Raw genomic sequence first — 24973 nt, forward strand, 5'->3', positions numbered from 1 at the left:
TTGCCACCAAAAAAAGAAATTTTGTACGTCTTAGCAGTCACTCTCCATTCCCGTTTTATCCCAGACTCTGGAAACCAGTATTCTACTTTCTGTCTGTATGGATTTACCTGTTCTGAATATTTCATATAAATGCAATAATACAATAGGGGCACCTGGGTGGCTCCGTTGGTTGAGCGGCTGCCTTCATCTCCCCTCATGATCTCAGGGTCCTGGGCTCCCTGCTCAGCGGGGAGTCTGTTTCTCCCTCTCCCTCTGTCTCTCCCCTGCTTATTCTCTCTTTCCCCCCTCCCTCTCCTGCTCCCCCTCTCTCTGTCTACCTCCTTCCTTCCCCCTCAGCCCCTCCTTCCCTCTCTAAATATTTATTTATTTATTTATTTATTTATTTATTTATTTATTTATTTTAATGAAAAAGTAGTAAGATTTGAAGCTAGTAGAGCTAGACAAGATCTGTTTTACAGAAATTTGTGTGCTGAGCTAAAGAATTTGAATTTTAACCTGACCACTTTAGGAAGCCTGAGGCTTGCAGTTAGGCTTTAGAGTGGGGGTATGAGGGAAGAGGAAAAGTAAACATACAAATAATACACGGTGAAACAAAGGGCCCAAAAAATCTTTTTATTTAAAATGAGAATGTTCCATTATGGGTTCCTCATTTATGTTTATTTCCATGAATATAACCTTTTTGACAGGTTTGAGCAATTGCAATAGAAAGAGAGGTAAAAAGGAAATAGGTTAGTAAGAAGGGTTAGAATTGGAATGGGAGGTAGAAGGAAACAGGAAGATGAGAGGGAGGTAGAAGAGGAAGAGGGGCCAAAAGGTGATAGAGGTGGAAGGGAGGAGAGGAAACAGACATTTGATCTTCCAACTAGAGACACTCAGTGGAAAGAAGGCCTATTGCCAGAATTCATGTTGCGCTTTGTGAAATTGAAAAAGAAGGTCTGCTTTCACTTGCTGGTTTAACAATGACTATTGGATTCCTTATCTGGTTTTCTTGTTTGTTTTTAAGGGGATGGAAGAATTATCCCCTTTTATATTCTTGACCTGTTTCTATTTCTCCAGACAATGCAGGTATACATGTTTTTTTGTTTTGGTATATTATATATATTATTTGGTGATACTATATCAAATTAAGAATATCAATTTTCATACTTTTTTAATATCTACCCTCCCGTGCTAATTTTTAAAATATAACAAAACTAACTATAGCTTTCTTCACTATAATGTATATCGGATTAAATCTGACTGAATTTAACAAATTTCTATTTCCCTTATTTCTATGTATCCCACAACTTTAGGAAAAGGATAATATCAATGAGTAAACTTTCCTTCTCTTCACAGACATTACTAAAAAGCTTTACTAATTCTTTTGGCATGTTGAAATATTTGCTGTTATTTTTCAGTATTCAGATACTCATTAATTTTTTTCAGCTTTATTTTTGAGGCTACTATTTGAAAAGCATCTTAGAGGTACATTGTTTTTATAATACGAGAGAAGTGGCTGCTTTTTTGTGTGTTACAATTTTTTAAGCGGTATGATCACTTTCAAGAGCTGGCTTTCTGATTACTTAAAGATAAAAATAAAATAGTTAATCCGTAAATGATACTGACTTTAGTTTTGTTTAGTATGGTGTCTGGGCTGTTAGGTAACCATTAAACTTTTTAATAGAAAAGACCTTTTAAGGTCAAAAGTTGAAAGTTAAATTATCTTGAACAGTAACAGACTAGTTCTTTGTGTAATGTAAATACAAATATACAGAAGATATATACACGTTGTACCTTCAGCGGAGCCTCATTTGGCCATCATGTGCCCTTAATACATAAAAGGAAAAAATGAAATAGGAAAAAAAAAGTTCTGGTAAGCGTCAGTGGAGTGGAATTTCCATAAAGTATTTGAAAATGAGGGGAAAGGTTGTACACTTTCCGTTCATTTCATTAATACAGTTATCCATAAAATTTTCACCTCTTATTGTTTTCTAATCAAATAATATTTACTGGGGTGCCTGGCTGGCTCAGTCAGTGGAGCATGCAACTCTCGATCTCAGGGTTGTGATTTCGAGCCCCATGTTGAGTGTAGCTATTACTTTAAAAATCTTTTTAAAAAATTTACTATGTTTTTCTTGAATGTCCTTTAAAAACAACTGTCTAGTTCTAGTGTTACTCTAAAAACCTATAAATAAGTTCAGTTAATTCTTCATTTAAAAAGGGCATATAATTGCCAGTATTTGACCAATAACTTTTTCCGTTCTCTTCATAACATTAACCCTGTGGGTTCTAACCGGTGTATATGGACATACATTCACTATTTCTTTTAAACTCTTAGACATTGCTAAAAGTGTCATTTGCCATTTAAATATTTAATAAGGACGGGATACTTGTTTGTATCAGTAAGTGAGAGATAGTGGAACTGTGTGAGGTTATAAAAGCTTTTCCTTGGAACTGGCATATTATTTCAGTTCATATTTCATTATACAAACAAATCACATGGCCAGTCCTGATATGAGTGGAGCAAGAATTGCAGCCTTTCCACAAGGAAGGACCTAGGGAAAGAGGGGCAGTGAATATTTTGACAGTAAAAATTTCCTGTATGATATTCTTATAAAGATAAAATTAACTATTTAAATATATGTGTCTATGGAGAAAAAAGTTAAACTTTCCCTAAAGTTTAGTGGACTCTTTTATTAATTTAAAAGTTGGTGAGTTATACAAGCCAAATTTAAGTTTACCTTTGCAGTGCTTATGTTGTGAGGGTTTACTAAACCAACAGATAGTGTGATCTATGTCAAAGTGCTTAACCTCCTGGAGAGCAATTTTTTGAGGACTTAAAAGTTCTTTATTTGCATACACCAGTATCCCAGAGAGTATTTTGGTGGAAAACTAGTCCTTAAGTGTCAATAAGGAAGAATGTTTTTGGAGTCAAATATATTGGGGAACCTGTATACTATATTCACTTCTTGGATATTTATAGTCTTTATCAGAATTTTAAGTACTTGGAGAAATCCTTTTGTTCATTTAGCTTTGCTTTAACCCAGTATTTCCCAGATTTACTTGACTTAGGAACCTGTTTTGCTGAGCAATACCTATTAAATTTTCTTAAGGAAATTCTGGCATGAGAAAGTTGGTAGGCTGATTATAATTTATTCATTAGATGTGTGCCCTCAGTACTTTACAACTTCTTTGTTTATTTTAGTAATGGTTATTTAGTGTTTATAATTGAAAAACTAGTGCATTTTATTTTTAAACCTCAGGTTATCCTAGTTCAGGGAGATTCTCTGGTAGAAAAAACTATTCTGAATTAGATTCAGTCTGTTTTTACGTGTTCTTTTGGTGTGGGGCCTCTGAGTCCTGGGTGTAGATCCTTAAAGAAGCCCTCAGTACCACCGAGAGGCACATAATTGCCTCAGAAGTCTTGTAATGGCAAAAGCATAGCTGACATTTTTGAGGTTAGGTTTGTGGGACAAGCTTGTTTTTAAATAGAATTTTTTAAAAATATTATTAAGACAAAAAATTTTTTTAAATAAATACACATTTTAAAACTTGTTTATTATTCACATAATAATAAAACAAAGATGACACATAATAAGTTAAAACCTCATCTTAGACATTAATCCATCCCTCTAAAATCTTATCAGAGTTATTAAAAATTAATATGGATTTTCCATATTAATATGGGTTTTTCTCTGTTAGGGTGAAAGTTAAGTTGCAGGGTAAAGGAAGTCAAATTCAGGGGTCAACAAAGACAACTTCTGGAACTGATTTTAGAAAAGAAATAAGTGTTGGTGGTTCTTTTTATGGAATGCTTATGTGTACCCACAGCTCAGCCAGCAGGAGTGCCAGAAATCTTAAAGAAAAGCTTGCATAGCTGTTCGGTGAAAGGAGAGGAAGAAGTATTTTTAATCGGCAAGAACTTTCTGAAAGGAACTAAAGTTATTTTCCAAGAAAATGTTTCTGGTAAGTAGGCATAATACTGGTATGGAGATTGTCGCATGTTCTGCTTTGTTCTAGAGATATAATAGCTACAAAGTAAAAACGGTTTCAAAATTTTAGTAAATTACTGTTTTTATTTCAATCAGATGAAAACTCTTGGAAGTCAGAAGCTGAAATTGACATGGAATTATTTCATCAGGTATAATTTAACCCTTTTTGTAGTTAAATTATTTACTCTCTGAGAAATTCAGTTTTGTTCTGAAATTTTCCTGAATCAGCAGATTAAATTTCTTCTTTATGTGGAATTCATATAAATCATTTAAGTTTCTTTCTTGAATTTCTGTAACTGAAAATTCCCCTGATGCTAGAATTGACAGTTTTCTATTTTTAAAAGTTAGAAACATTAGTAAATTATCATTGTTAATAAATGAGACATTTCTTTCCTAATATTTGTTTATTCTGACGATTTGGATTATCCTAGCCTACTATTTAGTTAAATAAAAGGGAAACTTATTTGTTGAGTACCTGCTGTATCAGGTGTTTTATGTTTGTTAGTTACCTTTTCACAGAGGCACTGTTTGTTAAACTTACATTAAAGAGTCTGTGTTTGTAGAACCTCACCGTGTATTGTTTTCAAAATGACAAGGAAAAAGAGCTTGAAAACAAGGATAAAAAACTGACTTAAGAATTAGAATGTAGAACAAATAGTACCAAACTTATAGAAGTTGAGACTAGCAGAACAAATCATATAGAAGGCATATGCAGAAGAGTAGCATATACAGGTATAGATCATGGAGAGAAGACAGCAAAGCAGGAACAAACTAATGTGTAAAATACCCAAAGCCTAAAATTTACTATAAAATGCTGGTAGGAGTAGAAAAGAGTACATGAAAACAAGCAGAGAGATGGAAGAGGCAAAAATTAGAGACTGGCCAATTTATCAGAAAAGTTTATAATTTTTAGTTTTTAAATTTTTTTATTTCTTTGTATTTTTTTAAAAATAAAATTTAAAACATGTATCCAATAAAATATATTGCCAAACTCAAAGCAAAGGGCACAGTGTTCCCTCAGTTCAGATACTAGCTAAACTTCAGTTCAGATACTAGCTAAACAAGCTTTTCTTGACAGTTGGCTTCAAATTTAGGGGTTCCCACTCCCCCCTTAGATTTGCTAAAATAACTGACAGAACTCAGGAAACACTATATTTAATTTCAGTTTTATTATAGTAAAAGGACACAAATCAGAATCAGCCAAAGGGAAAGACACATAGAGCAAGGTCTGGGAAGGTCCCAAAGGTGAAGTTTTTGTTGTCCTCAGGATGCCTTACAGTCTCAGCACATCTATGTGTGACAATATGCAGAGTATTATCAATCAGGAAGCTCACGCAAGCCGTTGGTGTCCAGAGTTTTTTGGGGGGCTCAGTCACATACTGCCCATCATGCAGCTCACCTTTAGTCTCCACTTCCACCAGAGGTTGGAACTGATATGACATTCTAAAGTCCCTTTCATAAATCACATTGTTAGACTGTCCAGTGGACAAAGCCCCCAGTCAGAGATTCTATCAGGCAGGAATTTCTAGGGTCTTAAGATATTACCTTTCAGTAAAGGGAAAAAACTAGACCTCAGGGTAAAGTTAATTCTTCACAAAATAATATGCTATAAAGTGGAGCTTCTTACGTACCTAGATAAATACTATGTAGAAAGTTTTCCTTTGGCTTTATGCTACTACATGCAGTCAAAAAGAGATAATAGGACATAACAGTCATTCCTTTGTCACATATACTGTCAGGCAATCTCTGTCTTAACTGAAGTTACAGCACTTGCTTTGTCACTAACAGTCTTTGTTACCTAAATAAGACAAGTCACTTTGTGCCCCAGTTTTCTAATCTGTAAATCTTTACTAGATTATTTGAGAGGTTCCTTCTAACTCTGACATTTTATGATTTCTTATATAACTTTTTTGATCAGACCGTTCCCACTCCCCATGAACCAACAGTGGCTTCCTCTCAAGGACTCCCAAAGGTTAGGGGCAATGTATTATGATTCTTACGTGTTCCTCATAATATTAACCTCTTAACAGATACTCATGAAAAACTTGTTGGTTCATTTTATTCACTCTGAAGAAAATGAGGACTCTGGGGTCTGAGGTTCTTTATTCTTTCTGAGGGCATTTTCAAACCGTGATTTCAACCACGCTCTTACATGCCTATAGTCTTTGGTCCTGACTGAAGCTTAATTTATCCATGCAATACTTCTTTGTGTGCCATTAATATGTTTAGTTTTTTGATGAGTTGGTTAAATTAATGTAAACTCCTTTGCTAGTAATATTCTGTTACAATTTCTCTTCCTTACCTAATCCTGTGACTAGTTCTAGAGACTGAGAAACTTGCCCTATAAATTATACAAACTATTAATAAGAAAGCCCCAACAAATTATACTCTTAACTTGCTTTTTCATATAGAACTTAATGTTAAGAAGTCTTTGTTTCTTCTCCTCTTCCTCCTCATCTTCTGCCTCCCTCTTCCTCCTCCTCTTCTTTCTCCTCCTCCTTTTCTTCCTCTAACTCTTCCTCTCCCTCTTCCTCTCTCCTTCTTTCCTTCTTTCCTTTTTTCCTTCCTTCCTTCTTTACCTTTGAGGCATGGGGTAGTTAATATTCTTAAAACACTTTTTTTCAGGGTAGTTATGCCAGCTACAGTAGATTAAAGAAGAATAATCATAAAAATAAGACATGGTGGAATGGAAAGGAATTAATGTCCTTATTTGGTGGCTATATCTAGAGGTCCTGGGGTTTTTACAAGCAAGTATGTATAACAAACTAAAACATAATACGATCTTTCATTAATTCTGTGGTTCTGCTGTTCATTTTTAAATTTTAATCTTTTTTCAGAGAGCTTTCTGTCTTTTTTTTCCTAAGGGACTTTCTGGGAAGTGTTTTAGAATGGGATCACAGTGGAGATATAAAGAATTGATCCAATAGATTATATTAAAGAAAAAAAAAACAAAAATTAAACATTTAGGGGTGCCTGGCTGGCTCAGTTGGTGGAGCATGTGACTCTTGATCTAAGGATTGTGGGTTTGAGTCTCTGTGAGGAGATTATGTAAAAAAATAAAATCTATTTAAAAAATTTAAACATTTAGAGGGAAGGGTACTCAGAAAACAAAAGAAAAGAAATTGTAGTCAATAAATATCAGACCTATACAGAAAGGACATCTACAATATTAAAAAATGACCAAAAGATGGTATAATAAAAAAGACCATTTAAAGATAACTTTGGAAATTACCATTATCAGTAATTGTGATAACTATTTATTTGCAACCCCAAAATCAATTCCTCAGACATTAAACTTTTTTTTATTTAAAAATTGAGGGGTGCCTGGCTGGCTCAGTCAGAGGGGCATGCAAATCTTGATCTCGGGGTTGTGAGTTCAAGCCTCATTTTGGGTGTAAAGATTAAGAATGAATAAAACTTTAAAAACAGACTTAAAAATTGAGATTAATGAAGTCTGGGAAAACAGTTATTTTTTTATTATCTGGCTCTTCTATTCAAAACCATAATAATGTCTCATACACATGTATACCAAATGTGGTAGGCACAGGGTCATTATATCTATTCCCGTTTTAACAATTTCAGATAAATTCTGTAGGAATTGCCTATTAAATATATACAAAAGATATATATCTTAAATATCAACCTGTAAGAGATCTCTTTTACATATATATAGATACATATAGTCTCTTTCTATGTATATATGTATGTATACATATAGTCTTAAAGATAAGTTGGTTTTGAAAGAAAGCAAGAGAGTTTCACAGTTTGAAATATGGAAGTGATTTTAACAAGGAAACTAGAAGCTAAAAATGGGTATATTAGAAACTAAGAAGTATAAATTCGATTTAAGAATAACTTGTTTTATAAAACTTAAAACAGGCATTAGTGTATCAAAAATACAGTTGTGTTGATTGTTATTTCTAAACCTTTAGTCTTCTGGGTTCTATTACATTCTTTAGAGGGAAGGAATAAAAAAATAAGGAGAAGCTTTGGAGTTTGGGACAAGATGGAATTTTCAGTATAAATATGGAAATAAAGTTCTTGAAAAATGCCGAAAGAGATCCTCAGAATTTGGGGGAACATCTAGACTGAACAAAGGCTTGAGAATTTAGAAGTTATATATTTTCAAATGATTTTATTAGGAGTTGTGTTTTGTTGTTTGTTTCTAATTATATGTGTGTGTGTGCGTGTGTGTGTGTGTGTGTGTGTGTATCCCCAACTGCAAAATGAATGTGACAGTGATAAATTATCATTTAGGAGAATGAAAACTATCTAGCACCATTGCTTTATAAGTTCTAAAGAAGATTATCTCCTGAGAAGAAGAAAATTGTTAGTTTGAATCCAAGCAGATTTTTCTAAGATTGCTTCTATTTTTACCCTAGAGAACATTGAACCTGCTCCAAGAGCCTCCCAAGCCTTTGTATGTTTTATATGTATCATGCTCCTAGCTTAATGGTAGTTAATTGCTCTTAATTTATTAAAATAGTATTTAAAAACAACTTTGTATCACTGTTCATAATTTACTTAGTTTTTAATTCAAATCACATAGAATTTCTAGATTCAGATTGAGGGAGTATGAAGGAGTAGTATAAAAATAGGTTCATTTGGTTTTTTAAAGGTTTCAAATTAGGTTTATTTAAATATGCTCTCCAAAGCAAGTGGAGTAAGTTTTTAAACAAAAATGCATCTGACTTTTAGATACTAATTCTGTTACTGATTACCAAGAAACAAGATTTTATTCAGAAGAATAATTTCAATTATAGAATTTGACAAATAATTTTAAGAGTGGGAGGATACCTCACAAGTCCATCCATTCAACCATCTCTTTAACTGTAGGTAGGACTGCTTTGTGACATAGTTACAGTGTTTAAACAGAAGAGTAACATTAAGAGTAGACAGGATTTTAAAACTGTTTATTAGAAGTTGGATCAATGCAGATACATTTTTTGATGACCTCATGTGCATTTGAATATGTGCTTTCAGATTTTTGTTCCCCAGTATCTGTGGACATACACACATGTATACATGTTTTACATCTGTCTTAAAAAGTGATTTTTTTCTTTTGAGATGGCTAAGTGGGCTTAGGGGGCATAAGGCCATAAACCAGAAGCTGTTTCTTTATTTATAATGTGACTGTTTCAGAGAGTGTTTTAAGATGGCTTAGAAACAAATTAAGTGCACAAAAATTGAAACCTTGACCTTGGCCCTATTTGTCACTTGTTCTGTCAGCTGAGTCCAGCTGTAGTCTAGCTAAATAAAAAATGTCATCAAACTCATGTCATCCTCATTTGTGAGCATTGGCCTCCTGCATATCACATCCTCAATAGAAAAATACAATCACTGTCCCTTAATATTCCTTCCTGTTACTGTAATATACTAGGGAAGAAGAGCCAAACTCATATATAGATCATGGTATCCTCCAAGAAGATGGAGTCCCTTTGAGTGAGTGCTGAGGAAGCGTTTATGAATTTTTTGCTTATGAGGATGCTTCTGCCACTATTCCAACAAAAAAATAACTTTGATTTGCTAGGGTTTAGGTACACTGAACTCTATTTGACTTTAAAAGGAAATTAAAGCGGCTAGGAAGCAGTTGTGAACTGCATTGCAAAGTACATCTCACAATTAATGTTTTATAAAACATATGATAACTGATATTGTGCTTGTTGGATGTATTTTTTTTCCTCAAAATTTATTCATTCTTTTATTCAACAAATACATTGTAGTGTATTTAGTGTAAGGTGCTTAACAGTGGATATAGAACAAAGAACAAAACATTCTGGGTTCTTATGGAGCTTAAATTCTTGTGATTGGAGAGAGACAAAAAACAAATAATCACAATAAATTCTAGTGGTGATAAATGCTATTTTAGAAATAAACAAGATTATGTGACCAGGTTTGGAAGAGGTGCTACTTTAAATAGGTTGGTCATAGAAGGCCTTTCTGTGGAGGTAACATTTTGAGTAAGATCTGAAAATGGGTAAGGAACTAGCCATTTGAAGAGGTGAAAGAAGAATATTCCAATAGGAGAAACCATCAATTTGTAATGACTGTGAGGTAAAAAAAAAAAAAAAATTAGTGTGTTAAAAGAATGGACTGAGAAGGTCAGTGTGGCCAGAGTATAACAAGTCTGTGGGTAGTGGAAAAGAGATACAGTTGACAGGAGAAGCACCTTGTAAGCCATTGCAAAACATTAAAAGCAATTTTAAGATTAATGTCCTGATGCCTGTGACCCTGAGCTTTAAACTGCATTTTTTTCTAGTCAGACTTTTTATACACTTTCCAGCTAACAAGAAATGTACTTAATTATGATTATTTCAATTTTTTTATTTAAATTTTGCTTCTTTTTTAACTCTTGTTATTTCCTTTAAATTTAGAATCATCTTATTGTGAAGGTTCCCCCATATCATGACCAACATATAACTTTGCCAGTATCAGTGGGAATATATGTAGTGACCAATGCTGGAAGATCTCATGATGTTCAGCCATTCACTTACACTCCAGACCCAGGTATGTCAAAATAAAAAATTCTGAACTAAAATCAGTAATTAATTTCTAGTTCTTTGGAAGCATATGAAGACCAGCCAACCAAGAAGAAAAAGTTGTGTGCTAAGATGAATTGATACTAAGGGCATTATTTCCTAAGAAGATGGCCACCAAATACTGTTTTTACTCCTACGTTAAGGGTATATTTCTGCCTATGCTCTAATAGTAAAAAAGAAAAACTAAGTATGCTCTGAAGTCCATCCTACTCTTCAGAATTATATCATGCAGATTACTTCTTAGTAAGAATTACCATTCATTAAGTACCTGTTATGTGCGGAAAGGTCAAAGTGACAACTTTGGAAGCTATTAATAGTTAAGTCTGTGTCTGCCTTATAGGATGCATTTTGGGAGAGGTGAGAGATAAGCTTGTATTGATAAATTATAAAATCACAAATAGAGTTACATTCATGTAACAGTTTCTAATTTGTGAAGTCAAAAATATCAAAAGACTACTGGTTAATAAACCTTTTAAATATAATTTCAAGCATTTAGGTAAAGTAGTTGCTTTAGAAACCAGAGCAATAAGAACAATTGAAATGTTTATAAGTTTGAAAGATCTCTGGGTAAGAAGTATCTTAAGAATTTTTTGCCTACATTCATTTAGTTGTCTAGAGAAGAAAAGCCTTTTCCTGGCAAAAAAATAGGGAGAACATTTTGGAAAATGAAACTCTTCACATGTTCCGTTGACCTAGGCTTGATTTCGGCTATGTTTACACCATTGGTTCAGTTCATTCCAGTCTCAGGCATACTTCAGACTTAGCAGTTCCTCCATATTTGTAAGCTTGTCATTTATGTTATTCCCAAATAGTTCAGGATTCAGTGAGGTACAAAGTGAATAAAGATGGCAGGGGAAGAAAAGCCCTGACAAGAAGAAGCAATGGAAACAGTAGCTAAGACAGAGTTATATCTAGTCTTTATAGTAACTTTTTATCACTTGATGTGATAACTTTATATATATATATATATATATATATATATATATATATATATATATATATAAAACATATTTTTATATATTATATATAATATATAATAACTTTTTATCACTTAATCTCTCCTTTTTAAAAAATCATGTCTGAATTTCACAGCATTTGCTTATTATCCACCAGTTTATTACAAAAATTTTCATACAGGAAAAGGCAAAGTTTAGAAATAATATACTGGTTTCAACAAAAATAGGAAATAGTAGATACTCAAAGACCAAATATTTGATTGTGTTCTTTCTAGGAAGGTCTCAAAAATCCAAGAAAGTTTGACTTAAAACTAATGGTAGTTAAAGCATTTTAGTTAACTGTTAATACTTAAATAGTGGCATTTAATATTTTTTGTGAAGAGGAGCTTACTCGTGTGGGGAGAAAGCTGACATAATTGATACAGAAGAACATTTTTCCTAATGAGCTTCTCTACCATCTGTGTGGGAAAGGAAGAGGGAAGTGTATTTGTATGGTCAAGGAGTAGCCTTAAAGATTTTACGGTCCTGAAAATACTGAAGTTTTGTGGTTGTTTGTTTTTATTGATTAATTATGAAGGACATCAGGACTTTGAAGTGCTTAGCATTAGCATTAAGAATCCTCATTTCTTAGCGATACATGCTGATGATTAGAAATTTCCCTTTGAAAAATTGCCAGGTAAAACAGCTTTTAAGTCTTCTGATTTACAGCATATACTTATTGGCTGTCTTTGGCCACATTTAGGCAATCATTAACATATGTTTATTCTTTTAAGTTTTTCCTTTCATATTCTGTATTCAATAGATAGCAATCACTCTCAGAAACTCTTCATCAAATAAATACATGGTATGCAAGCTTCATAATAAGACCTCATGCTTCAGTTTCTGCCTTTATGATATAATTAATTAAAGAATCTTCCTATAATTTCACTTTTTTTGTGTTTTATAAACTGTGATAATCTTTTCAGGTGTACATGAGAGAGAATATGATTTTAGGAAAACTTGGTTATAGAAAATTTGCTCTATCTCATTATGATAAACCAATTGCTGTTGTGATTCATCTAGGGACTGTGGTTAAACATTTGAATATTTAGTGGTGTATAAATATAACAGCAAAAACTAGGCCTACCTTAATATTCATAAGTGTAGAATATTACCTTAATATTCACTCAGTGTAGAAATGGCAACTATTATACTATTTGTCTAAATATTTAAAAGTTACAGTTAAACTAGCAAATTAATATGTCCTATGCTCCTAATTGGACTAAGATACTTTCGTATCAACCTGGAAGGCAAGATTTGAATTTAGGATTATCAGAATGCTTGGGAGTTCCAAGCTGATTATGGCAACATGAGGAAAGAGGATTCCCCAGCCTGCCAGCCTTCTTTTCCCTTTCTTTCTTTCTTTTTTTTTTTTTTTAAGATTTTATTTATTTATTTATTTATTTATTTATTTATTTATTTGAGAGAAAAAGAGAGAGAGAGAGCGTGAGAGGGAGGAGGGAGGGTCAGAGGGAGAAGCAGACTCCAGGGATCCTGATGTGGAGCTCGATCCCGGGACTCTGGGATCAAGACCTGAGCCAAAGGCAGTGATCCAACCAACTGAGCCACCCAGGCACCCCTTTCTTTTCCCTTTCTTAGCTTCATTCTATACCTAGAGGGTCTTCATACACCAGCCAGTTCTTCTAAGCTAAGGCTATACACATAGTCTAAAATAGTTATGCAGAAAATTTGTGGATCTTTGGTACTTGGTACATGGTCTGAAAGTAGGATTGAGGGGCGCCTGGGTAGCTCAGTCATTAAGCGTCTGCCTTCGGCTCAGGGGGATCGAGCCCCACATCGGGTTCCCTGCTCAGCTGGAAGCTTGCTTCTCCCTCTCCCACTCCCCCTGCTTGTGTTCCCTCTCTCTTGCTGTGTGTGTCTCTCTGTCAAATAAATAAATAAAATCTTTTAAATAAATAAACAAACAAACAAATAAATAAATGTAGGATTGGGGCAAGATTCAAGTGAACATAAACTGGCTCTGCACCCTCTGCCAGACACAAGCCCCTCTAAAGCTCTCTGAGTCTAGTGCTGCTACAGAACACATTGCATGTGCATGTTCTCAAGCATTTGGATACTTTGCAGGGTCATAAAACTTTGTTTCATTTCTAGTTAGTTACCAAAGCTTATACTTCAGTCTATTAAGACACATAAATCACATTAGCTATCTTTTGTAGTGACTCAGCATTGGTGATTTCTGTAAGAAATGAGAGAATATTTATTCATTTTTTTTCTCTAACAACAACTGACTAAAACTTGATTTTAAAAGTCAAATTTAAAATGTTTTCAAAGATTAGTTTCTGTTTTAAAATCTGTAATTGTTGGGGCATCTGGGTGGCTCAGTTGGTTAAGGGTCCAACTCTTGATTTCAACTCAGTTTATGATCTCAGGGTCATGAGATCAAGCCTGAGTCAGGCTCCACACTGGGCGTGGACTCTGCTTAAGATTCTCTCTCTCTGTGGCGCCTGGGTGGCTCAGCCATTAAGCCTCTGCCTTCGGCTCAGGTCGTGATCCCAGGGTGCTGGGATCGATCCCCCGCATCGGGCCCAGCTCAGCGGAAAGCCTGCTGCTCCCTCTCTTACTCCCCTTGCTTGTGTTCCCTCTCTCGCTGTCTCTCTCTGTCAAATAAATAAATAAAATCTTTAAAAAAAAAAAAAAAAAGATTCTCTCTCTCTCTCTCTCTCTCCCTCTGCCTCTCTGCACCCTGCTCACACACGCGCTTTCTTCAATAAATAAATAAATAAATAAATAAATAAAATCTGTAATTGCTAGAATTAATGTTATGCTTTAAAACTGTCTGTGGAAAAAAAAAAAAAACTGTCTGTGGATTTCTTTTCCATTCAATTCCCTAAGTGTCATTTGTTGGACCTCCTATGTAGCACACTAGGATAAATTATTTAACCTCATTCTTAGATGTGTACATTTTATCTTTTTATTCACAATTAACTAGCCCTTTATAGTCTCTTTATAACTATCATTTCACATTGTCATGTCAAAAATAAGAAATAGAAAATAAGGTGGGGCTCCTGACTGGTTCATTCAGTAGAGCATACCACCATGGATATCGGGGTTGTTAGTTTAAGGCCCACATTGGGTGTACAGTTTACTTAAAAATAAATAAATAAAAATTTAAAAGAAATTGAAAGTAAGGTGATTCAGTTTCCATTCTGAATAAGCGAGGGAATGTAAAATAAATACATTGAAAAATAGAAACTAAAATATTTAAGTAAAATTATTGTATAGGCATTTTAAGCAAGAACTTGGAATTTATTTAACTTTATCATTTCAGAACTGAACCCTGTTCTTAGGCCCATTAAATTTTAAATTGCCATAGTAGCTGTAGTTGATATGACTAAGTATAGTCAAGCAATTCTCCATTAATAATAAACAAAGATTACTTTTTCCAAGGCTTTACAAAAGGAATAGTCATAGTGTTACAGATTCTATATGTTCATCACAGCTCTTTTAAAATTTAGTTCAGTTAATTGACTAATGTTTCTCAGTTGGTATTTTTAAATACTGTCTTCATCTACTGTATGTAGATGAATGGTGAATTTTTGTTACCTGGTAGTACAGTATATTTGATAACTTTTTTTTTTTTAATGATTTTTTATTATATTATGTTAGTCACCATACAGTACATCCCCGGTTTCCGATGTAAGGTTCGATGATTCATTAGTTGTGTATAACACCCAGTGCACCATGCAATACGTGCCCTCCTTACCACCCATCACCGGTCTATCCCATTCCCCCACCCCCCTCCCCTCTGAAGTCCTCAGTTTGTTTCTCATAGTCCATAGTCTCTCATGTTTCATTCCCCCTTCTGATTACCCCCCCTTTCTTTATCCCTTTCTTCCCCTACTGATCATCCTAGTTCTTATGTTCCATAGATGAGAGAAATCATATGATAGTTGTCTTTCTCTGCTTGACTTATTTCACTTAGCATTATCTCCTCCAGTGCTGTCCATGTTGTAGCAAATGTTGAGAACTCGTTCTTTCTGATAGCTGAGTAATATTCCATTGTATATATGGACCACAGCTTCTTAATCCAGTCATCTGTTGAAGGGCATCTCGGCTCCTTCCACGATTTAGCTATTGTGGACATTGCTGCTATGAACATTGGGGTGCATATGGCCCTTCTCTTCACTACGTCTGTATCTTTGGGGTAAATACCCAGTAGTGCAATGGCTGGATCATAGGGTAGCTCAATTTGTAACTTTTTAAGGGACCTCCACACTGTTTTCCAGAGTGGCTGTACCAACTTGCATTCCCACCAACAATGTAGGAGGGATCCCCTTTCTCCACATCCTCTCCAACAATTGTTGTTTCTTGCCTTGTCTATTTTTGCCATTCTAACTGGCGTAAGGTGGTATCTCAGTGTGGTTTTGATTTGAATTTCCTTGATGGCTAATGATTTTGAACATTTTTTCATGTGTCTGTTAGCCATTTGTATGTCTTCATTGGAAAAGTGTCTGTTCATATCTTCTGCCCATTTTTTGATTTGTTTATTTGTTTCTCGTGTATTGAGTTTGAGAAGTTCTTTGTAGATCTTGGATACCAGTCCTTTATCTGTAGTGTCATTTGCAAATATATTCTCCCATTCCGTGGGCTGCCTCTTAGTTTTTCTGACTGTTTCCTTGGCTGTGCAGAAACTTTTAATCTTGATGAAGTCCCATAAATTCATTTTATCTTTTGTTTCTCTTGCCTTTGGGGATGTGTCATGAAAAAGGTTGCTTTGGCCGATGTCGTAGAGGTTGTTGCCTATGTTCTCCTCTAGAATTTTGATAGATTCCTGTCTCACATTGAGGTCTTTCATCCATTTGGAGTTTATTTTTGTGTATGGTGTGAGATAGTGGTCAAGTTTCATTCTTTTGCATGTAGCTGTCCAATTTTCCCAGCACCATTTATTGAAGAGACTGTCTTTTTCCCACCGGATGTTTTTTCCTGCTTTATCAAATATTAGTTGCCCAAAGAGCCGAGGGTCCATTTCTGGGCTCTCTATTCTGTTCCATTGGTCTATGTGTCTGTTTTTGTGCCAGTACCATGCTGTCTTTGTGATCACAGCTTTGTAGTACAGCTCGAAATCCGGCATTGTGATGCCCCCAGCTTTGTTTTTCCTTTTCAACAGTTCCTTGGAGATTCGGGGCCTTTTCTGTTTCCATACAAATTTAAGGACTATTTGTTCCAGTTCTTTGAAAAATGTCCTCGGTATTTTGATCGGGATAGCATTGAAAGTGTAGATTGCTCTGGGTAGCATGGACATTTTAACTATGTTAATTCTTCCGATCCATGAGCATGGAATATCTTTCCATCTTTTTATGTCTTCCTCAATGTCTTTCAAGAGTGATTTATAGTTTCTAGAATATAGGTCCTTTACGTCTCTGGTTAAGTTAATTCCAAGGTAACGTATGGTTTTTGGTGCTATTGTAAATGGGATGGATTCCCTAATTTCTCTTTCTTCGGTCTCGTTATTCGTGTATAGAAATGCAACTGATTTCTGAGCATTGATTTTGTATCCTGCCACGTTACTGAATTGCTCTATAACTTCTAATAGTTTGGGAGTGGCTTCTTTTGGGTTTTCCATATAGAGTATCATGTCATCTGCAAAGAGAGACATTTTGACTTCTTCTTTGCCAATTTGAATACCTTTGATCCCTTTTTGTCGTCTGATTGCTGTTGCAAGGACTTCTAGTACTATGTTGAATAATAGTGGCGAGAGTGGGCATCCTTGTCGAGTTCCTGATCTTAAGGGAAAGGCTTCCAGCTTTTCTCCATTGAGAATAATATTTGCAGTAGGCTTTTCATAGATGGCTTTTATGAGATTGAGAAATGTACCTTCTATTCCTACACTCTGAAGGGTTTTAATCAGGAGAGGATGCTGTATTTTGTCAAATGCTTTTTCGGCATCGATTGAGAGGATCATATGGTTCCTGAGACTTTTCTTGTTGATATGATGTATCACGCTGATTGATTTGCGAATATTGAACCACGCTTGCATCCCAGGTATGAATCCCACTTGATCGTGATGGATAATCCTTTTAATGTACTGTTGGATTCTATTAGCAAGTATCTTGTTGAGGATTTTGGCGTCCATATTCATTAGGGAAATCGGTCTGTAATTCTCCTTTTTGAGGGGGTCTTTGCCTGGTTTGGGGATCAAGGTAATATTGGTCTCATAGAATGAGTTTGGTAGCTTTCCTTCTGTTTCTATTTTTTGAAATAGCTTTAGGAGAATAGGTATTATTTCTTCTTTGAATGTTTGGTAGAATTCCCCAGGAAAACCGTCCGGGCCTGGAGTTTTGTTATTTGGAAGGTTGTTTATCACTGACTCAATTTCTTCATAATTAATTGGCCTGTTTAAGGAATCAATTTCTTCCGGTTTCAATCTTGGTAGTTTATAGGTTTCCAGGAAGGATTCCATCTCTTCCAGATTGCTTAGTTTATTGGCATATAGCTGTTGATAAAAATTTCTAATAATCCTTCCAATTTCAATGGTGCTCGTCGTGACCTCTCCTTTTTCATTCATAATTTTAATAATCTGGGTCCTTTCTCTTTTCTTTTGGATAAGTCTTGCCAGTGGTCTGTCAATTTTATTGATTCTCTCAAAGAACCAGCTTCTAGTCCTGTTGATCTGCTCTACTGTACTTCTGGTTTCTGCTTGATTGATTTCAGCTCTAATTTTGGTCAACTGCTTCCTCGTGCGTGGATTAGGCCTGTCCCTCTGTTGCTGTTCCAGCTTCTTGAGGTGAGAATATAAAAACTGCATTTTAGATTTTTCTATTCTTTTGAGTGTGGCTTGGATGGCTATGTATTTCCCCCTTAGGACTGCCTTTGCAGTATCCCATAGGTTTTGGACTGTTGTATTTTCATTCTCATTGGTCTCCATAAATTGTTTAATTTGATTTTTGATTTCCTGGTTTATCGAGTCATTCCTGAGCAGGATGGTTCTTAGTCTCCAAGTGTTTGAGTTTCTTCCAAATTTTTCCTTGTGGTTGAGTTCCAATTTCAGAGCGTTGTGGTCTGAGAATATGCAGGGGATAATTTCAATCTTTTGGTATTGGTTGAGACCTGTTTTGTGTCCCAGAACATGGTCTATTCTTGAGAATGTTCCATGGGCATTAGAACAGAATGAGTATTCTTTGGTTCTGGGGTGTAGTGTTCTATATATATCTATGAGGTCCAACTCGTCGAGTATGGCATTCAAAGCCTTTGATTTTTTGCTTAGTTTTTGCCAGGGTGTTCTGTCTATTTCTGATAGTGGAGTGTTGAGGTCCCCTACTATTAATGTATTTTCATTTATATGTCTCTTTATTCTGGATAAGAGTTGGCTTGTGTATCTTGCTGCTCCCCTGTTGGGGGCATATATATTTATAATTGTCATATCCACTTGTTGAATACTTCCCTTAAGAATAATATAGTGCCCTTCTGCGTCTCTAACTATAGTCTGTAGTTTAAAATCCAATTTATCTGATATGAGAATTGCTACCCCAGCTTTCTTTTGAGGACCATTTGCGTGAAAGATGGTACTCCATCCCCTTACTCTCAGTCTGAATGCATCTTTGGGTTTGAAATGAGTCTCTTGTAGACAGCAAATGGATGGGTCATTTCTTTTTATCCAATCTGCAACCCTGTGGCGTTTTATGGGATGGTTCAAACCATTTACATTAAGACTGATTACTGATAGATATGATTTTAATGTTGCCATGTTGCCAGTAAAGTCTTTTTTTGTATTGGCTGTGACTTTCTGTTCTGTATCACTCTTGGGGCCTTTTTACTTTTATAGAACCCCCCGTAATATCTCCTGTAGGGCTGGTTTCGTAGTTACAAAATTGGTTAGTGACTGGCGATTCTGAAATGTCTTTATTTCTCCATCAATTCTGAATGACAGTCTTGCTGGATAAAGGATCCTTGGCTGCATGTTTTTCTCTGAAAGAGCTTTAAATATGCTCCCCCAACCCTTTCTCTCATTCCAGGTCTGTGTAGACAGGTCTGACGTAATTCTGATGCTTTTGCCTTGGTACGTGAGAAATTTCTTTGCCCTGGCCGCTTTCAATACTGTATCCTTGCATCTAATATTTGAGAAATGCACTATGACGTGACGTGGCGTAGGTTTGTCGTGGTTGAGCTTGGGAGGGGTCCTCTCTGCCTCTTGGACACGAATGTTTGTTTCCCTTGCTAGATTAGGGAAGTTTTCAGCTACAATTTGTTCAAATATCTCTTCTAGACCTCTGTTTTTCTCCACCCCCTCGGGGATGCCGATGATTCTAACATTGGATCGTTTCATTGAGTCAGTAATCTCCCGTAACCTACATTCGTGGGCGTGGATTTTTTTAAGACCATCTTCTATTTTCATTTTTTCCTCTATTAACCCATCCTCCAATTCACTAACCCGTTCCTCTGCTTCTGCGACCCTGGCTGTCAGAGCCTCTAGTTTTGCCTGCATTTGGCTCATAGAATTTTTAATTTCTGTCAGATTCGCTCTCATTTCTGTCCTTAGGGATTCTATATTCTCAGTAACCTTTTCGTTTATACTTTTTTCAATTCTACTCATCATTTTGACCATCGTTACTCTGAATTCCATTTCTGATAATTTGGTTACATCCATATCCATTATTTCTGTGGCAGAGGCCACAGTCTCACTGTCTTTTCTTTGCTGGGGGGGGCTTCTCCTTCTTGTCATTCTGATGAAGAGAGGTTGCGGGGTTTCCAGAGCCCAAATTATTGACTGGGTCCCAGGCCGTGCCCCTTGTTTTATAGGGATCTTAGGGATGTGGGCTTCTTCTTTAAAGATTTTATTTATTTATGTGGCAGCCAACCAGCGAGAGAGGGAACAGAAGCAGGGGAGTGGGAGAGGAAGAAGCAGGCTCCCAGCGGAGGAGCCCGATGAGGGACTCCTTTCCGGAACGCTGGGATCACGCCCTAAGCCGAAGACAGGCGCTCAATGACTGCGCCACCCAGGCCCCTCGGGCTGTGGGCTTCTTGATTTTTCAGCCTGCCTTCTGGGGGAGGGGCCTGCCGCGCCGATACTCAGGCAGCCCTGTTTGGGTAGTCTCCGTGTCCCCTGCGAGGGGGGATGGGGATGGGCACTCCCTGAGCCGGTATTTCCAGGCTTTTGTTCTCTGGCGGCTTTCCCTGGCGGTTTGCTGTGCCTCTTCTGAGAGTCAGAGCAGCAGCGGCCAAATTTCAGCCTCTGTCACGGAACAGAAGGATTGCGGCCCGTTCTGGCCACTTTAACTCTGTTTCTGTTGGTGCTGCTCAACCCTGCAGCGTCCCGGGATGTGCGCCCCACACCCGGCGTCCCAGCCCTCACTTCCAGGGCCGGCGCGTCTCTGTCCTTTGTGTTTCTAATGCCGCCAGCCGCCAGCCGCCCCGCGCGCGCTCCCGGATCTCCTGGTCTCAGTCTGGATCCAGTGAGCGCACCAGGATTCCGGGGTTCCGCGAGATGCCTGGTGGCTCGCGCACCCGGCTCACGGTCTCAGTCTGCTGTTTTGCGGGTGCCGACCGTGAGCCCCGCCCGCTCTCCCGTGCAAGTGGCTACCGCTTCCCGGCACCCGAACGCGGCGGCTCCCTCCCCCTTCCGTTTATCTTCCGATATCTGTGCACAGTTTCATGGCTCCCCGCTTCGTACCTCAATACTCAGCGCTGGAGATGTTCATTTGTAGAGATCCAGATGCGTCTTCCTGCGTCTCAGGCTGGTTCCGTGGTTGTTTAGGCTGGTCTGGTACCTATCCAGCTCGACTCGGAGGACCGGCTGAAAACGGTGTCTCCTACTCCTCCCTATATTTGATAACTTTTTAAAGTTTCATGTCAGTCTTGGGGAGCCCTGGGTGTTTCATTCGGTTAAATATTTGGTTAAATCGGCATCTGACTCTTGATCTCAGCTCAGGTTTTGATCTCAGGGTCGTGAGTTCAAGTGCTGCATTGGGCTCCATGCTGGCATGGAGCCTACTTAAGGAAAAAAAAACGTTTCGTATCAGTCTTCTACTCATCACATATCATCAATATGAATACTGTTACAAGAAGTTTTCTTTTAAAAAGTTGCTGTTGCTTTTGTTCTTGTAAGTAAGCATATGCTACTGCCCATTTGATTGGTGGATTTTAGGGCATAGATTGGTGGTTATAAAAACTCATTTCTGGGGCACCCCGGGTGGCTCAGTCGGTTTAGCATCTGCTTTCGGCTCAGGTCATGATCCTGGGGCCTGGGATTGAGTTCCACATTGGGCTCCTTTCTCAGCGAGGAGCCTGCTTCTCCCTCTACCTGCTGCTCCCCCTACTTGTGCTCGCTCTCTCTCTGACAAATAAATAAAATCTGTAAAAAAAAGCAAACCATAACTCATTTCTGCTTAGATTTTCTGCTAAACAAATAATTTAATAATGTTTTCTGGGAAATGTTTCCATTAAAGATTTTTAAGGTATACAATTTTTTAAGGAAAAGTTTAAATAAATACATCAATCTTTTTGTTTTGTTTTGCTTTAATAGCGGCAGCTGGTGTTATGAATGTAAACGTGAAGAAAGAAATATCTAGTCCTTCAAGACCTTGCTCTTTTGAAGAGGCCATGAAAGGTACCAAGTTGATTCTTTACAAACATTATAAATAGGTGATCCTATTTATTTTGTCTAGCAACTCTTACTATTATGTTTTCTCTTATGTACTTGCAATGCTTAGCGGGATATCTTGTATATCATAGAATAAATATTTGTTTAACTTTACTGAATGCAGAGACTTGTTTCCCAACTTGATATTTTCCTTTATTCGCCATATGAACAAACTGTTTTAAAGCATATGTTGGAGTATGTTTAATGTTTTTCATTCCCCAATGTTAAAAATATTAAAAGTATAAAATACAATAATTTATGTAAAATAGAGTCTATATAGTTTCTTGCTACCAAAATTAGTATTTGATGTTGAAATTCTGAAACTGAAGAGACCAAAATTTGAACTATTTTGAAAAAGTTCAACATTAGAAAAGTTTCTTTAGGTTTTTTAATTATCATTCTTCCTTTTGACATTTTTCTTTTCTCCCTGCCAATCCCAAGAAACAATGAAGATATCTTCAGGATGTTTAGGTCGACCGACCTTCCTTCTCTTCCTTCTCTTCCTTCTCTTCCTCTCTTCCTCTCTTCCTGTCCCCCCCCCCCCCCCCCCCCCCCCCCCCCGCTTGCAGACTTTACTCTGTGCCCCGCCTATAATGCCTTGGGCGTCGGAGGGGCGAGAATGGAGTAAATTTTTTTTCTTAACACAACTAAATTTTTTTTCTAACACAACTACTCAGTGGTGAAGCTTTTTTGCCATTATATATGAAGATGTCGGTTATATAATGGCCATTGATTTATTATAATTCTAGCCTTTATTTGTATTTTTCTGCCATGAAATTCATGAGTTAAATGAAATTAAATTTTAAAATTAAAAATACTTAAAAGCAATGCGTTTTTTTTATATTGTCAGTAGTAAAATTCTGCATTCATATACATAACACGTTCAGTATAGCTTGTCATTTTAATTTCTGACCATGAACACTTCCAGAGTAGATTAGTGAGGAATTATGTAAAACTGCCAAATTTATCTGGTTCAACTACAGGGAAATTTACAAATCTGTATCATGGGTAACCATAGCTCACACTTATTGAATGTATGTTAGGTGCTAGGCAATATGCCGTACTCTTTACTGGTACTATCTCATTTAATCTTCCAAACTCTGTGAGGTAGGTAATTTATTATTCTCAATTCATGGATGAAGAAACCAAGGTTCCAGAGAAGTTAAATAATTTGCCCAATGTCACTTAGGTAGTGTTAAAAAAGGGTAGGTTGAGCTCTAGTGTGTAAGGTATCACATCTAAGCAAAAATAATTTAAACCATTTTTGTTAGATGAATAAGTCCATAATCAATGAATCATTAAAGTCAGGTCTATTTTTTTGCCAACTTTGCCATCCATGCTTTTCTCCAAAATTTTTTGATTGTACTTTCATAGAGTATCAGACTGATGGGACACTAATCTAATCCAATGTGAAATTTCTCATACAAGATTGTGAGTTGAAGGTTGAAAGGTTTTAAATGTCATGTTTAATTTTTAGTAATAAATGATTTAGTCATTTAGTAATAAATGATTTAGTCATCACAATCTTAAAAGGCTAAAAAAGTGGATAAGAAACAAACACACATGTTAATTTTTGCAATTCAAACCTTATTTTGACAGTTTTATCAAGTGAAATCATGATAAAAATTTTTTCTGAAGATAGAAAATTAAATTGAATATTAAACATTGATTTAAATTTCTCACTTGTCATTTTAAATGGAATATCATTATTTGGAGATTCCTGTCAATGAAGAAAAAATAATAGTTTTCAGAACCAGCAATTTTCCTTGACATATGGCTTATTTTTATGATCCCATGAAATCAGAACTTTAATATAATGCCAAGGTATCATCTGAGATATTTAAGTAAGTATACTTTAATGATGAAGGCTGAGCAACATAAATGACTTTTAAATTTGTGTTCTGGCAGGAATCTTCCAAGTAACATTCTTATAAATAGCCATCAATTACATTAAGATTTGAACTTGATAACCAAATAATGATATTATTGAAAGCTTTTGCTTTAAAGTAAGTTTCTGATTCCTTAGAGAGGATTTGGGGGGAGTGGGTGGAGAGTAAGGAAGATAACTGCACAGCTCACTCAGTAAGATATTAAATCTAGAGCCCAAATTTCATGATTCATTTTCGGTTTTACTCAATTGTCTATAATCCTTAACACAAAAGTAATACAAATTAAATAATATTAAGTATACAGTGTAAACTACTGCTAACAGTTTCTTAAGCATATTTTCAGGAAGTTTTCTGTATCTGTGTAGGTACAAGTAGACATGAGGGGACACTCTAGAAAGATGGCTTAAAGACTCTGTGATACCGGTTTAGGACCCAGGGGTAAAGTATTGACCCTCGAATAACACAGGTTTCAACTGTGCGGGTCCACTTATATGCAGATTTTTTTCAATAAATACAGCGTATTTCCTTATGATTTTGTTAAAAGCATTCTTTTCTCTAGCCTATTGTAAGAAAACAATATATAATGCATATAACATACGAAATATGTGTTAATCAACTCTTTATGTTATTGGTTAGGCTTCTGGTTAACAGTAGGCTGTCAGTTAAGTTTTGAGGGAGTCAGAAGTTCTATGTGGATTTTCAACCGTGTGTTATGGTCAGTGCCTCAACCCCCGCATTGTTCAAGAGTCAACTTGGATTGCTGTGCGTTCTTTTAGTCTTGACTTTGTAAGGAGTGATTAATTGGATGAGTGTGTAAAATAGCTGAGAGCATATACTTTTCCCTAACTGGTTTTAGCTATATGGAAAGGTTTAGGAGCTTGGAGGAACCATATCTCAATCTCATTTTACAGATGAATAAACCAAGCCTTAGAGAAGTTAAGTGATTTGCTCAAGGTCACACAGCTAGTAGTTGACAGAGCTC

The 24973-nt window shown here is 36.2% G+C and overlaps 1 protein-coding gene across 6 annotated transcripts in view; it reads left to right on the top strand.

Moving 5' to 3' along the window:
* The window catches only part of NFAT5 (nuclear factor of activated T cells 5), a 125004-nt gene that overhangs the window by 77909 nt on the left and 22122 nt on the right, over window positions 1-24973 (top strand). For all 6 annotated transcript variants that reach the window (XM_087870538.1, XM_087870539.1, XM_087870540.1 and 3 more), the window contains 4 exons: window positions 3811-3945; window positions 4068-4120; window positions 10346-10478; window positions 21986-22069. In XM_087870538.1, coding sequence (XP_087726664.1) covers window positions 3811-3945; window positions 4068-4120; window positions 10346-10478; window positions 21986-22069 — 405 coding nt within the window. The remainder of the gene's footprint in view (window positions 1-3810; window positions 3946-4067; window positions 4121-10345; window positions 10479-21985; window positions 22070-24973) is intronic.

Source organism: Ursus americanus, chromosome 21 (assembly GCF_024610735.1).
Source record: "Ursus americanus isolate L20-20 chromosome 21, mUrsAme1.1.p, whole genome shotgun sequence".
NCBI lineage: Eukaryota > Metazoa > Chordata > Mammalia > Carnivora > Ursidae > Ursus > Ursus americanus.